The 15,112-nt window shown below is 34.3% G+C and overlaps 1 protein-coding gene and 1 long non-coding RNA gene across 2 annotated transcripts; both read right to left on the reverse strand.

Moving 5' to 3' along the window:
• Window positions 1–2,760: 2,760 nt before the first annotated feature.
• On the reverse strand, window positions 2,761–7,984 carry LOC142237517 (alpha-tocopherol transfer protein-like). Its single transcript, XM_075308875.1, has 3 exons — window positions 7,584–7,984; window positions 4,319–4,688; window positions 2,761–3,122 (listed from the first exon to the last, which is right to left on the reverse strand). The coding sequence occupies exons 1-3, from the start codon at window positions 7,925–7,927 to the stop codon at window positions 2,865–2,867; spliced, it is 972 nt and encodes a 323-aa protein (XP_075164990.1). The 5' UTR covers window positions 7,928–7,984; the 3' UTR covers window positions 2,761–2,864.
• Window positions 7,985–13,499: 5,515 nt separating this feature from the next.
• On the reverse strand, window positions 13,500–14,348 carry LOC142241312 (uncharacterized). The gene is made up of 3 exons (XR_012723569.1): window positions 14,030–14,348; window positions 13,660–13,966; window positions 13,500–13,602 (listed from the first exon to the last, which is right to left on the reverse strand). It is a non-coding gene; the product is annotated as an uncharacterized LOC142241312 (long non-coding RNA).
• Between the last annotated feature and the right edge of the window lie 764 nt (window positions 14,349–15,112).

Raw genomic sequence — 15,112 nt, forward strand, 5'->3', positions numbered from 1 at the left:
TAAATTTCGAGTCCTAAAATTTAAGTTGCATAATCATCCATATTAGGTCAATATTTTTTTCAGTGTAGTCAACATTTTTGAACGGAGCTAATATCGTCATTTTTGGGGCAAAAATCGGAAAATTCGCATTTGTTATTTTTTGAGCAAAAAATCGTCAAAATGCCGATAAATCGGCAAAATTGGCAGCCCTGATTCTAAGCCTAATTACAAAATTGATGAAGAGCATTGGAGAAGTATTTATATTCAACAGATATTTAATTTTTTTTCGGTGGATTAGTGAGACCAGATTTAAAGAATGTTTGCAGTTCAATCACCATAAACAAGTATATCGGCCGTAAGTTCGGTCAGAGCGAATTGCTGCTGACTGTTGCCTACAACCGAATTACTTGGGTAGTGGTAACACTTGACGATGGCTTTTTAACATTTTCTTCTAAATTGTTAGTCTTCTAAAGATAGTCCATATGGAGTCTACACTGAAAAAAAAAAACATGCCCGGTTCCAACGATTTTGTCTTTACTTTAAAAAATTTGGTATTGAATCCGAGCCAAAGAAACGGAGAATACAAGTAAGGATACTTTTAAGACACAATTCTCTTTTAAATTTGGGTTTTGTGTACTTGCTTCTAGGAAGCAAATTTTAATTTTTCGCTTTTTCAGTTTTTTTCAGCCTTTTTTCTTCATATGCTATCAAAGTCCTTTAATAACGAGTTAACGCCAACTTTATTTTCCAAATTAAGAAATTAATAATTAATATAAAGTGCTGAAAAACATGAACTATATTTGAACGATTTTTTGCTTTGTAGTCAAGATGCAAAAACACTACAAATTTAAAGACAATTTCATTTAATTTAAAGATTTTTTCTGAATTATTAAAGTCAAGTTGACCTTAGCCCAAACATTTTTTCTTTCATATTATGATACCCCTTTTTAAGTCAAATCACTTAATTATAAGGACAATACAACTTCATTGAAAAGTTTATCGAATTTTGGACAAGGAAACAAACTTTATAGTAGAGAAGTGCGTCTTCTATGCTAAGCAAAATTTGCATTCGTATTTTAAAGACATGAAATCTTTGACCTCACGACAATATTTTTTTAGTGTATGTGAGACAAAAAATTTAGATTAAATACCTATATGAACCACTTAAGTTCTTGATCTGTTTACATAGAGTAGTCTAAAAATAATTATGAACTACAGTTCCAAATTTCAACCTAATGGATGAAATTTGTTCAATGAGGCTACAGAAGTCAAATCTAAGGATCGTTTTATGTGGGGATTTGTATAACCTGATCGGATGAAATTTGCTCCTCGAAAAGGCTCCGGAAGTCAAGCCTGGCATCGTTTTATATAGGGGGGTATATATAATTATGAATCGATATCGAACAATTTTGACATGGATGTTGAAGTGTATATACTAACATACTTAAAAGCGGGCCGAAATGTCTAATTTGCAATACCTACATCAATAATAGCTACTTGGACCTGGTTTCAAGTAGAGGTGTGCACGTGAGTAATATTTTGCTCACGCACACTCACGACGGAGAAATCTTATTCACGCACACTCACGCACGATATTTTTTGGTAGGTCTAACGCTCACGCACGTTCACGAAAAGAAAATTTGTACTCACGCACGAAAATCTTTTAAATGTCGTGACTCACGGAAAACCTCGTGACTCACGAATAATTTTATGAGTAATTTACCTATAGAACCTGACTAAAAACATGAGTATATTAAAATCGAGAGCGTTATAAAACACGTTAACACCTAGGATGTCACTAAAATTATAAATGAATTCAACTCGTAGGCATTTTATGTTCGTAAGCGGGGTTATTTTCGTGAGCGTGTTTTTCCGAAATTCGCTACACACGCACACTCACGACGATATTATTTTCGTGACTCACGCTCACGCACGACATTTGATTGGTTAATCACGCTCACGCACACTCACGCCGTAGCCGTCAGCGTGACTCACGAATCACGCGTGAGTCACGAAAATGTTCGTGAGTCACGACAATTTCGTGTCACGTGCACACCTCTAGTTTCAAGTCGATAGCTTGTTTTGTTTGTTTCTACAGACGGACGGACATTGGTAGATTCACTAGGAGTTTCAAACGGAGTGACAAACTTAGTATACCTCCCATCCTATGGTGGAGGGTAAAATGATTAGAGACAAACGTCCAGGGTTTTTTTTAATACTTTTCAATAAAGGGGAATTTCGTTTGTCTAAAATTTTGTTGAGGAAAGAAGTATTTATCTTTGGGTGTAGAACTGTTGATTACTTGCAACAAGATAACGACTTCGTTGCTTCAGTTGCAAATGTAAAATTAGGGTATGGCGACTTGAAGTAATTTTTTTGTCTCTCCACAAACGGCTGTATCATTGAAAGAAAATATGGTACTTATTGGAGTCACTTTTTATAATCACTTGATTTATAGCGCAACTGTAAACATTGATTCCTTGCAACGAGATAACGACTTCGTTGCTTCAGTTGCAAATGAAAAATTAGGATATGGCGACTTCAAGTAATTTTTTCGTCTCTCCAAAAAGTGGCTGAATCATTGAAAGAAAATATGATACTTATTGGAGTGACTTTTTTATAATCGCTTCATTTATAGCGCAAATATAAAAATCAAACACATAATGCTTAGACCTTGAAAATGTTTTGTTTTTTTTTACCTATATCGATAAATAGAAGAAATTTACATAAAAGTTCATTAACCCAATATTTAATCAATATTCAATTTATTAACAATTATACTTTCTTGTATTGCATTGTAAGCTAATCATTTTATTCTAAAATTCAAGATTTGTTTCATTAATTTATACAGAATCGTTTCACACAACACAAAGATAATTACAAATTTAATCTACGATAAGTTTTCTAAACGAACCTCCAACACCAAACAAACCATCTATATCCAAAGGTTTACCCGGTCTTAGAGTTTCATTGCTGCCGTAATTGGCATTCTCTTGGAAATATTCTCTGTATCTATCCCAAGTACTCTGATAATCAGAAGTAATTTTATCCATTGAAGGCAATTCACCGCCATAGTCTTTTGGTAAATTTTTAGGTGATAATTCATTGCGCAGTTCATCCAAATTATCACCCATAATGTGAATCTAAAAAAGAGGGGAGAAATATAAAAATTAATTAAATTAAAATAAAATAATAATAATTTTATTAATTTAAATTCTTGAATTTTCGAAATCCTAACCAATATTGTATTAAGAAGGTAGTACGATAAGTGAAAAGGGATATTTAACAAATTTTTTTTTAAAAATGTTTCTTAAGAGTTTTATTCCGTCTGAAAATACGTTATCTAGAGGCCTGCAAAATAGATCTCCGGGGCAAAGGCCTCCTCGTTTGATTGATATATATGATTGACTTGACATGGTCAATGTGGCACTAGGCAGCAGGTCATATCTTCATACCCCCACTTTTTTCAAGCGATTATACTTTTTTTTGCAACATTGCCATATTTTTTACAATATTCTGACAATTTTTCGTTAACTCGTGCCACTTTTTAATTAATTTGCTAATAATTTACTGTTTTATAACCTTGAAAACATCTATAAAGAGGCGAGATAGATATGGTGTTATTGACAATATTTCTCATAGACGGCCCCTGATCAGGTCCATCCGTTTTTCTGCCTGTGAACACATTTTCCATCTAAGTCCAAGTCGCAGTTTTATTCCAATCCACTTAAAATTTGGTACAATTAGGTATTTTGGATCACATAGAACCCTATTAATTCTTGAAGAAATTAGTTCAGATTTAGATATAGCTCCCATATATATCTTTCGAACGATTTTAACACACGCAGAAAAGGAATATGATCACCTCGAACATGTTTTAAGAGCAAAATGTTATTTTTATATGGTGACCATGTAACATATTTGTCACTAAAAAGTTATTTTCTCACCAAATATAACCTTGCTTGCCGAAATCAGATACATGATTTCCGCGAAAATAACTTGGTTGCGAAAACCATGTTACATGGTCACCACCCAAAAATAACAAATTGCTCTTAAAACATGTTTGAGGTGATCATATTCCTTCTCTGGGTGCACATATGACCACAGAGGCTAATGTTTTACTCCGATTTACGTGAAATTTTGCACAGGGAGAAGAATTAACATTGAATGATTTGAGATGATATCGAAAATTCAGATCTACAATTTGATGCAGGGTATAATATAGTCGGCCCAAAGTTAGACTTTCCTTATATAGTTTTTACGATCTTATATGTCCATAACAAATTCCCAAAATATCTAAAATCTTTTAAACCATTTTCCTTCCATTATCTGTACTTACCCTTTGTTGCAGCTTTTGTGAACAGAATGGTATAATAATTTTGAAAAATTGTTGAGCTGCCACTGAGGCATTTATATAGTAAACTTTCTTGATACGCAATGGCATGGATTTTTCCAAGACTGAAATTAGCTTTTTGCAGAAACTCGGTGACATTTGCATATAATGTCCTGCCGTAGCTAGGGCATAGTCAATAATATAAACAATACCATGGATACTGGCATAGGGATCTTCCATCATCATTATTTCATGTATGGCCACTGTGGATTGGAATACATCATCGATGGTGAATTTATTTGTTGGGAAATTAAAACGAAATACAGTGATGGTGGGACCAGTTTGATTAAGTGACCTCGGCATTACCAGGGAACATCTGTAAAAGGAATAGATTGAAAAAAAAAAATCGTATTGGAAATTAGAATACATATCTCCTAGGAAATATATACAGTGTGGCTGTGACATCTTCAGGTTGATGACATTTCTAAACTCCATGTCTGATAGATTTATTCCAGTGAGTTCAGTTTATTTGTTACAAGCTTACAATAGCATTTTGATCTATGGAATTTAGGCGTGATGATATGATTTCTTTATAGTTGGCTGAAGAACACCAAGTGGCTATCGCTAGAGGCCTCCTGTATTTAAATGTGAATAAATCTTTTGGACGCAGTGTTGTATTGCATCCAAAAAGTGAACAAAAAACAAGTTAAAAACACCAGAAATTATTCTAAAACTGAAGGCCAGATTTGATCTTAATACAAGCCGCACGAAAAATTGCTCGTGAGCTAAACAATTCGCGAGAACGGATGCAACACATCTTGAAGAACGACCTTGAAGTTCCACTGGTTTTATACTCTCCACCATAGTAACACATCGAAATATTGCTCCAAGACCCCATAAAGTATATATGTTCTGGATGGTGGTGGTGAAATTCTGAGTCGATCTAAGCATGTCCGTCCGTCTTTTGAAATCACCCTAAATTCCGAATGAAACAAGCTATCGACTAGAAACTTGGCACAAGTAGTTGTTATTGATGTAGGTCGGATGGTATTGCAAATGGGCCATATCGGACCAATTTTACGTATAGCCCCCATATAAACCGACGCTCAGATTTGGCTTGCGGAGCCTCTTGGAGGAGAAAAATTCATCCGATCCGGTTGAAATTTGTTACATGGTGTTAGTAAATGGTCTGTAATAACCATGCAAAAATTGGCCCACATCGGTCCATAATTATATATATAGCCCCCATATAAACCGACGCTCAGATTTGGCTTGCGGAGCCTCTTGGAGGAGCAAAATTCATCCGATCTGGTTGAAATTTGGTACATGGTGTTAGTATATGATCTGTTACAACCATGCAAAAATTGGCCCACATCGGTCAATAATTATATATAGCCCCCATATAAACCGATCCCCAGATTTGGCTTGCGGAGCCTCTCGGAGGAGCAAATCTCATCCGATCCGGTTGAAATTTGGTACATGGTGTTAGTATATGGTCTGTAACAACCGTGCAAAAATTGGGACACATCGGTCCATAATTATATATTCTGGGTGGTGGTGGTGAAATTCTGAGTTGATCTAAGCATGTCCATCCGTCTTTTGAAATCACGCTAAATATCGAACGAAAAAGCTATCGACTAGAAACTTGGCACAAGTAGTTGTTATTGATGTAGGTCGGATGGTATTGCAAATGGACCATATTGGACCAATTTTACATATAGTCCCCATATAAACCGACGCTCAGATTTGGCTTGCGGAGCCTCTTGGAGGAGCAAAATTCATCCGATCCGGTTGAAATCTATTACATGGTGTAAGTATATGGTCTCTAACAACTAGGCAAAAATTGGCCTACATCGGTCCATAATTATATATAGTCCCCATATAAACCGATCCCCAGATTTGGCTTGCGAAGCCTCTAAGAGAAGCAAATCTCATTCGATCTGGTTGAAATTTGGTACGTGGTGTTAGTACACAGAAAAAATATCACCAAAATATTTCCGATTAAAAAGTTAATTGAAGTTGAATGTTTTTTCAATTAATAAATTAATTGATACAATTAACTTTTTAATCAAAATAGAAACATTAAATTAATTAAGTCAATGATTGAAAATTTTAAATTAAAAAATTAATTGATACAATTAACTTTTTAATCAAATTCGGAAGACTAAGTCAGTTAAAAAAAGTGATGAACATTTCTTAATCCGAATAAAAACTCTAAGCCAATTCCGAAAGTAATTGAAAATAGTTACCTTTTTAAATAAAAAATTAATTGGGGTTTGCATTCAAAATCGATTAAATATTTAATTGAATCAATTAAAAAATTAATTGAAAATTACTAATGACATCAATTAATTTTTTAATCAAGAATTTTTTCTATGCCCAATTAAAACTGTGATTGATACTATCATTTTCGTGATTGAAGACATTTCAATTAAAAAATTAATTGGATCAATTAATTTCGTGATTGAATCAGAAATTTTGTTTTTTTGTGTGTATATGATATTTAACTACCATGCCAAAAGTGGTGCATATCGGTCCATAATCATAGATAGCCCCATATAAACCGATCCCGAGATTTGGTTTTGGAGCCTTTTGGAGGAGCATATTTCATCCGAGTCAGTTGAAATTTGGTACGTGGTGTTAGTATATGATATTTAACAACCATGCCAAAAGTGGTCCATATCGGTCCATAATCATATATAGCCCCCATGTAAACCGATTCCGAGATTTGGTTTTGGATCCTCTTGGAGGACAAATTTCATCCAAATCAGTTGAAATTTGGTACATTGTGCTAGTATATGGCCTTTAATAACCACGCCATATCGGCCTATAGTTATATATAGCCTTCAGATAAATCGATCCCCAATCACACAAAGATGCATATCATGCTCATAATTGTATACTCGTATAGCCCCCATATAAGCGACCCCATATTTCAATTCTGGCTCTCTAAGTACCGTGCAAAAGTCCATATCGATTCGTAATTATTTGAACACTTACCTATACATACCTTTTTTGTCTAATATATACCACGTATAGAGTAACTTACAATTTAGAAGATGATGTTAAGAAGTTTTAAGATACCTTACCATCGGTAAGTATTACCACACCCCAAGTAAGTCGATTGTGGATGACAGTCTTACGTAGAAATTTCTACGCAATCCATGGTGGAGGGTACATAAGATTCGGCCTAGCCGAACTTACGACCGTATATACTTGTTGATCTTATAATCCCCATATTAAAATATAACTTTCTATTTCTCAAACTTACCCCAAACGGCAAACTTCTCGAAACTTTGGATCATCCACATTGGTGACATTCATCATTTCAGGATATTTGGATTTCAACGAATAGAACAAATCAATTTTCTGCTTAGCTCTTTCCAAACTATATTTACATCCTCGCAAGAATTGTATTAAGAATTGATCCTCATCACGCACCTTTAAATGTGGTTGTAATTTAAGCCAATCTCGTAGAGCTGCCAAATCTTCGGGTACCCTTGAAGGTACTTCACCCAATTCTTCAATGACAATTTTTTGCAAATCTGCACTAAGTGGTTTAATATTTGCCATCTTCAATGCAAGCGTTATTCTAATAAACTGATTGCAAAACATGAATTTGCTGCGAGAATTTCTTTACCCATTTTGATAAAAAAAATCAATAGCCTAATTAAGTTAATATGCCTAATAAATGCTAAAATAAAAAAACAAGTAAGAATTGTCGTTTGGGGCGTATCTCGTATATATTAAGATTTGGTGTTATAAATTAATATATTCGTTTGTTAGAGTTTTTTTTTTGAATTGCTTCAAAAATTTTAAACTTTTATCACAAAAAAACATCGTTTGTTACAAAATTTTTATTTTTTCAATACAAAAATTATTTTTGAACCAACAACACAGACCATTTCGATTATATCAAGCACTGTTCATTTCTGACTTTAAGACTTTAATAAGACACATTCTACAGTTCATAGTAAAAATTTAATATAGTAGTATGTAATCTTCCGGATAAAATTTTAGCACGATATACCCACTTTTTGAAAGTCAATGCGAAAAAATAAAAAAAGTTCGAAAACGGATTTCTTGAAGGCATTACATGCAAAAATTGTTTTTGTTGTTGTTGTTGTGGGGATTGAAATTCTATATCGACAAAGTTTTCTTTAATTGATAAGTTGTTTTCGTTCGTTCGGGACAAAAGTGGCAACGGGTGCCACAAGCAATGATTTATTTGTCATCAAATTTGACAACCAACTAAATAAATTTGGAGGAAAGATTTTTTAATGCATTACCCGTAAACATTATTTTTTTTTCTGGGAAATGAAATTTCGTTTACTATTAAAGTTGTTCTTTTTTTTGAGGTCAACAAAAGTTCTTTTAAACTAAGTTTTATTTGCCTTTAAAATACTAACTTATCAATAAAAGAAATGTTGGTTGGCCTAAAATTTTGTTTCGCAGGAAAGAATTATGTTTTAAGGGAATACACGCCAACATTTATTCCTTTTCTGGGTAGCGACATTTACAGCAACGAAGTTTTGTTTTCTTGTTTACGTTTTTTTTTTTCAGGCTAAACAAATTTCGTTCTGGATAAACAAAATTTGTTGCGTTTAAAGAGACTACTATACCAATACTTTGTTGGTGTAAAATATAATTTTGGAGGAAGGAATTGTATTGTTTTAATCTGGACCAATATGGACCAATTCCTGCATGGTTGTTAGAGACCATATACTAACACCACTTAACAAATTTCCACCGAATCGGATGAATTTTGCTTATTCACGGGGCTCCGGAGGTCAAATCTGGGGATGGATTTATATGGAGGCTATATATAATTATGGACCGATGTGGACCAATTTTTGCATGGTTGTTAGAGACCATAGACCAACACCATGTAACAGGTTGGCTGATAAGCCCCCGGTCTAACAAAGAAAAACACATTTTTTTTTGTCAAAATTCGATTTTATTATTCAACATAGATACCATTTTGGTAGTACTCCTTCGTTTTTGCCTCAAAATAGGCTTCAGTTTCGGCGATCACCTCTTCATTGCAGCCAAATTTTTTCCCTGCGAGCATCCTTTTGAGGTCTGAGAAGAAGAAAAAGTCGCTGGGGGCCAGATCTGGAGAATACGGTGGGTGGGGAAGCAATTCGAAGCCCAATTCATGAATTTTTGCCATCGTTCTCAATGACTTGTGGCACGGTGCGTTATCTTGGTGGAACAACACTTTTTTCTTCTACATATAGGGCCGTTTTGCCGCGATTTCGATCTTCAAACGCTCCAATAACGCCATATAATAGTCACTGTTGATGGTTTTTCCCTTCAAAATTATTCCATGCGCATCCCAAAAAACAGAGGCCATTACTTTGCCAGCGGACTTTCACATCGGCTGTCCACTCAGCCGACTGTCGATTGGACTCAGGAGTGTAGTGATGGAGCCATGTTTCATCCATTGTCACATATCGACGGAAAAACTCGGGTGTATTACGAGTTAACAGCTGCAAACACCGCTCAGAATCTTCAACACGTTGTTGTTTTTGGTCAAATGTGAGCTCGCGCGGCACCCATTTTGCACAGAGCTTCCGCATATCCAAATATTGATGAATGATATGACCAACACGTTCCTTTGATATCTTTAAGGCCTCTGCTATCTCCATCAACTTCGTTTTATGGTCATTCAAAATCATTTTGTGGATTTTTTTTGATGTTTTCGTCGGTAACCACCTATTTCGGGCGTCCACTGCGTTCACCTTCCTCCGCGCTTTAATTTTGCATACCAATCAATTATTGTTGATTTCCCTGGGGCATTGTCTGGAAACTCATTATCAAGCCAAGTTTTTGCTTCAACCGTATTTTTTCCCTTCAGAAAACAGTATTTTATCAAAACACGAAATTCCTTTTTTTCCATTTTTTTTACAATAACAAAAGTTGCTTCACAAAAGACGCTCTATCTCACAAACTAATTGACTTACAGACGTCAAATTTTGACACGAATCATTTGAAGGTTGGTACTATATGAAAATAATATGCATTTAATACTAGCAACGCCATCTATGTGTCAGACAGGGGACTTATCAGCCAACCTGTTACGAAATTTCAGCTGGATCGGATGAAATTTGCTTCTCGTGGAGGCTCCGCAAGCCAAATCGGGAGATCGGTTTATATGGGGGCTATATATAATTATGGACCGATGTGAACCAATTGATGCATGGTTGTTAGAGACCATATATGTTACCAACACCATATACCAAATTTCAGTCGGATCGGATGAAATTTGCTTATCTTAGAGGCTCCGCAAGCCAAATCTGAGTGTCGGTTTATATGGGGGCTATACGTAAAAGTGGTCCGATATGGCCCATTTGCAATACCATCCGACTTACATCAATAGCAACTACTTGTGTCAAGTTTCAAGTCGATAGCTTGTTTCGTTCGGAAGTTAGCATGATTTCAACAGACGGACGGACATGCTTAGATTGACTCAGAATTTCACCACGACCCAGAATATATATACGTTATGGGGTCTTAGAGCAATATTTCGAGGTGTTACAAACGGAATGACAAAGTTAGGATTTTATACCCTCCTATGGTGGAGGGTATAAAAATAACGGGATATCTCATATCTCGTTTCGGCGGAAATATTTTTTTGTGTGTAGCGTAGTTTATACGTACATTGAAAAAAATATTGTCGTGAGGTCAAAGATTTCATGTCTTTAAAATACGAATGCAACTTTTGCTTAGTATAAAGTTTTTTTCCTTGACCAAAAGTCGATAAACTTTTCAATGAAGTCGTATTGTCCTTATAATTAAGTGATTTGATTTAAAAATGGATATCATAACATGAAAGAAAAAATGTTTGGGCTAAGGTCAACTTGACTTTAATAATTCAGAAACAATCTTTAAATTTAATGAAATTGTCTTTAAATTTGTTGTCTTTTTGCATCTTGACTACAAAGCAAAAAATCGTTCAAATATAGGACATGTTTTTCAACACTTTATTTTAAAGACGTTTTTTACTTGAAACACAGCATAATTTCTACTGGAAGTCGTGTCTTAATTTGGAAAATAAAGTTGTCGTTATTTCGTTTTTAAAGGACTTTGATAGCATATGAAGTAAAAAAGCTGAAAAAGCGAAAAATTAAAATTGCTTCCTAGAAGCAAGTACCCAAAACCCGAATTTAAAAGAGAATTGTGTCTTAAAAGTATCCTTACTTGTATTCTCCGCTTCTTTGGCTCGGAATCAATACCAAAATTTTTAAAGTAAAGACAAAATCTTTGGAACCGTGTATGCTTTTTTTCAGTGCTTTTTTTTCAGTGTAAGGACGGACGCAGGGAAGGAAATTGCCGTATCATTTGAAACATTCTTCGTGAGGAAATGTATACTGAGCGTGATAGTAAGCGATGCGCTACAAACGTAATGACAAACTAATATTGTTTTCCCATCTTATAGTAGAGAACCTAATATACCGATATGTACACTTTATTCGTTTCTTCTAGCAAATGGATGTGACAACAAGCTGCACAGCCGGTTATTTATATTATATGCAATAAAAACAAAGTTGCTAATAACTTCGTTTTTAATACAAATCTTTAATAACACTAGTTTACACTGAAAATATACATTTGATGAGAGGTGACTTTTTTATGTATTTTGATCTGCTGAATTCGAAAAAAATGTCGAGTTAGAAATGTCAGATTATATCGTTGTTGGTACTTAAATAAAAGCTATTGAGATGATGAATAATCGTGTATAATTAGATAGGTTTAGTGGTTCAAAAAATATTCTAAAAGAGCAAATTTTCAAAAAAATCATATTTTACAGTGACCCTTTTCTAACTCGAGATATAATTTGCTTAGTGAAAAAAAGACCGAAAAACTAAAAATAACGGGATATCTCAAAAACTGTTCGATTTTTTTTTTTAATTTTATTCGAATTCAGCAGATAAAAATAAATACAAAAGTCACATTTCATCAAATGTACATGAAAAAAAAAAATTATTTTGTAAACTAGTGTAATTAAAGAGAAAAAACAAGTAAAACAAGCAGTAAGTTCGGCCAGGTCGAATCATTAATACCCACCACGAAAAATGAAATATAATAGTTTCCTTTGAAAACTCTTCGTCGTAGTGGTTTACTAAATAATATATAGAATTTCAGGGGGTGGTTTGATGAAAGATATTCTCCCAAGAAAGTTCAGTTCAACCAGTATGCTTTCCAAAGAAAAATTTAAAGATTCTAACTACGAAGATTAGAGCAGATTTAGGATTTATAAGAACCAATTTTGATTGAGTTTTAGCAGAATTATAAACACTTCGTATAATTGTACAAGAAAATGAAGAAATAATCTCTTAATTTAAAATCTGAAATCCGTAGATTTTTACCGCCATTATTTAAATAATTAAGAGTAATGAAAATTTACTTTCAGTTCAAAGTATTGAAATCGCTCTATATGGAGGCCTTACAATTTCAGGCTAATCGGGTAAAAACTACGGTTTCTACAAGCCCGTGAGATTGGTCTATATAGGGGCTATTCAAAAAAAAAAATAAAATAAAAATAAAAATCACCGATACACACCATATTCAGCACACCTAATTGTGGTCCTTAAATACTTTTGGATTTCCAATTTCAGGCATTTTGGATTGAAACTACGGTTTCTAGCAACCCAAGAAGTAAAATCGGCATATCGGTCTATATGCAGAATCTACCAAATATGGACCGTTACTCACCATTTGCGGCACACCTCTTTATGATCCTAAAATACCTCGAGAATTCCAATTTCAGACGAATTGGATAAAAGCTATGGAAACTAGAAGCCCAAGAAGTAAAATTGGGAGATCGGTCTACACACAGAAAACAAATTTGTTGTGACAACCAATTCTTTTGCCAACCAAATTATTCGGTCCCATCTACTACTAGAATATAACTAACAAAATTTGTCAAAGCAACCAACTGAAGTCTTGCACAACAGTATATCAAATTGTTTGGATAACTAAAATTTGGGCACATTATAAGTCTAATTGGTAATCCCAACCAATAAGATTTTATTAGTTTGTTGAAACAACTACTTATTATTTTCGGACAACCAATGCTTGAGAAATTAAAGAAACCATTTGGTGAATTAATTTTAGTCTGTATTTAATTTTAATACATATTAATATTTTTATTGACTATTAACGTAAAAGAAATCGTCATCTTTAGAACCTTTTATGAACTGCAAAAGAAACTCCATGAGATAGCAAGAGTTGCGAAATCTACACAATTTTCAGGTCCAAGGAGGTCAAAATATTTTTTTAAATTTCTGGAAGAAAAGCAGACATAATATAAAAAAAGATTGCGTTAACGTGAAAAAATGTACCTTTGATCGTGTTCTGTTGGCAAAGTTTGTCTAATAGAACACGCCTTACATGATTATATATGTCATTCGATTTGAGTGGCAGTACCCCAATGTACCCAAAACCCCAACAGAGATTAAAAACTGAATGGAAATGATGCAGATACTGCTGATGCTCCACTCACAATTACCCGATCGTGACTCACGCATGGACCTTGAAATGTTGTTATGTCTTTGCACCAGAATCTTTCTTCAGTTCTGATCGATTTTAAGTTCGATGGCGAGGTAGCCATTCACATCCTCGGAAATCGTCACATTTGTTAAAATATCTCTAGTAGGGAAGAACGTAAGTGAGTGAGTGATATTAATTTCATTTGATGATTATGTTACTTACCACTTAAGAATGCAGCTACCGAATTAAAAAGAATATATACCTAATTCACAGAAAGTCTTTATGGCCAGAATTTTCTCTAATATTGGGTACTCGACATGAAAAATTTTAATTGTATTGAAATTTTGAGAATTTAGAGTTTATAATTAATGAAATCAAACAACAACTTATTTGTTGTCATATTTATGTAGTCCATAGCAACAAATTCCTTTATAACTATACAATTTGTTAACACAACCAACTTATTGGCTAGGCGGACTTTCAGTTGGGTTTGGTGACACATTGGCAAAACAAATCAGTTATCACAACAGGGTGGAATAAATTGAAATGGTTAGTTACTTCAATGTATAAATAACGACCAATATTTGGTCATGTATACCAACTTTTGGTCACACCACCGTTATATTGATTATATAAACTATCAAACAAGAGAAATAACTAACAATTATTCCACACAATTAAAAATTGTGGGTCTCCACTATCAAACTGTTGTCCTAATCGAATTCCAACCAATCATTTCTCTGGGTGTATATAGGGGCTATATCAAAATATGGTCCAATAATAACCATTTTCGGCACACCTTTTTCTGGTTCTAAAATACCTCTAGTTTTCCCATTTCAGGCGAATTGGATAAAAACTACGGTTTGTATAAGCCCAAGACCCCAAATCGGGAGGTCGATTTATATGGGGACTATATCAAAACCTGGACCGATATAGCCCATCTTCGAACTTGTCCTGCCTGCACACAAAAAATGAGTTTGTGCAAAATTTCAGCACGATTGCTACATTATTGAAGACTGTAGTGTGATTACAACAGACAGACAGACCGACCGACGGACGAACGGGCGGACGGACATGGTTATATAGTCTTAGAATTTCTTCCTGATCAAGAATATATATACTTTATAGCGATATTTCGATGTGTTACAAACGGAATGACAAACTTATTATACCCCCGTCACCATTCTATGGTGGTGGGTATAAAAACAATATTTATACAAATTTAGTTCGGGGCCGACAATATTATACACTGGCCCATTCTGTAGACCTGCACTTGTGATACCATCTGAAGCCCTTCAAATTTTG

Source organism: Haematobia irritans, chromosome 5 (genome assembly GCF_050003625.1).
Source record: "Haematobia irritans isolate KBUSLIRL chromosome 5, ASM5000362v1, whole genome shotgun sequence".
Classification (NCBI taxonomy): Eukaryota; Metazoa; Arthropoda; class Insecta; order Diptera; family Muscidae; genus Haematobia; species Haematobia irritans.

Bases quoted from the DNA above. Each gene is read 5' to 3' on its own strand.
- LOC142237517 (XM_075308875.1), bottom strand. From the start codon at position 7,927: ATGTTTTGCAATCAGTTTATTAGAATAACGCTTGCATTGAAGATGGCA. The intron at 4,689-7,583 runs GTAAGTTTGAGA...TTCCTTTTACAG, and splicing joins CGAGAAGTTTGCCGTTTGGG to ATGTTCCCTGGTAATGCCGA. The intron at 3,123-4,318 runs GTAAGTACAGAT...CCTCTTTTTTAG, and splicing joins CACAAAAGCTGCAACAAAGG to ATTCACATTATGGGTGATAA.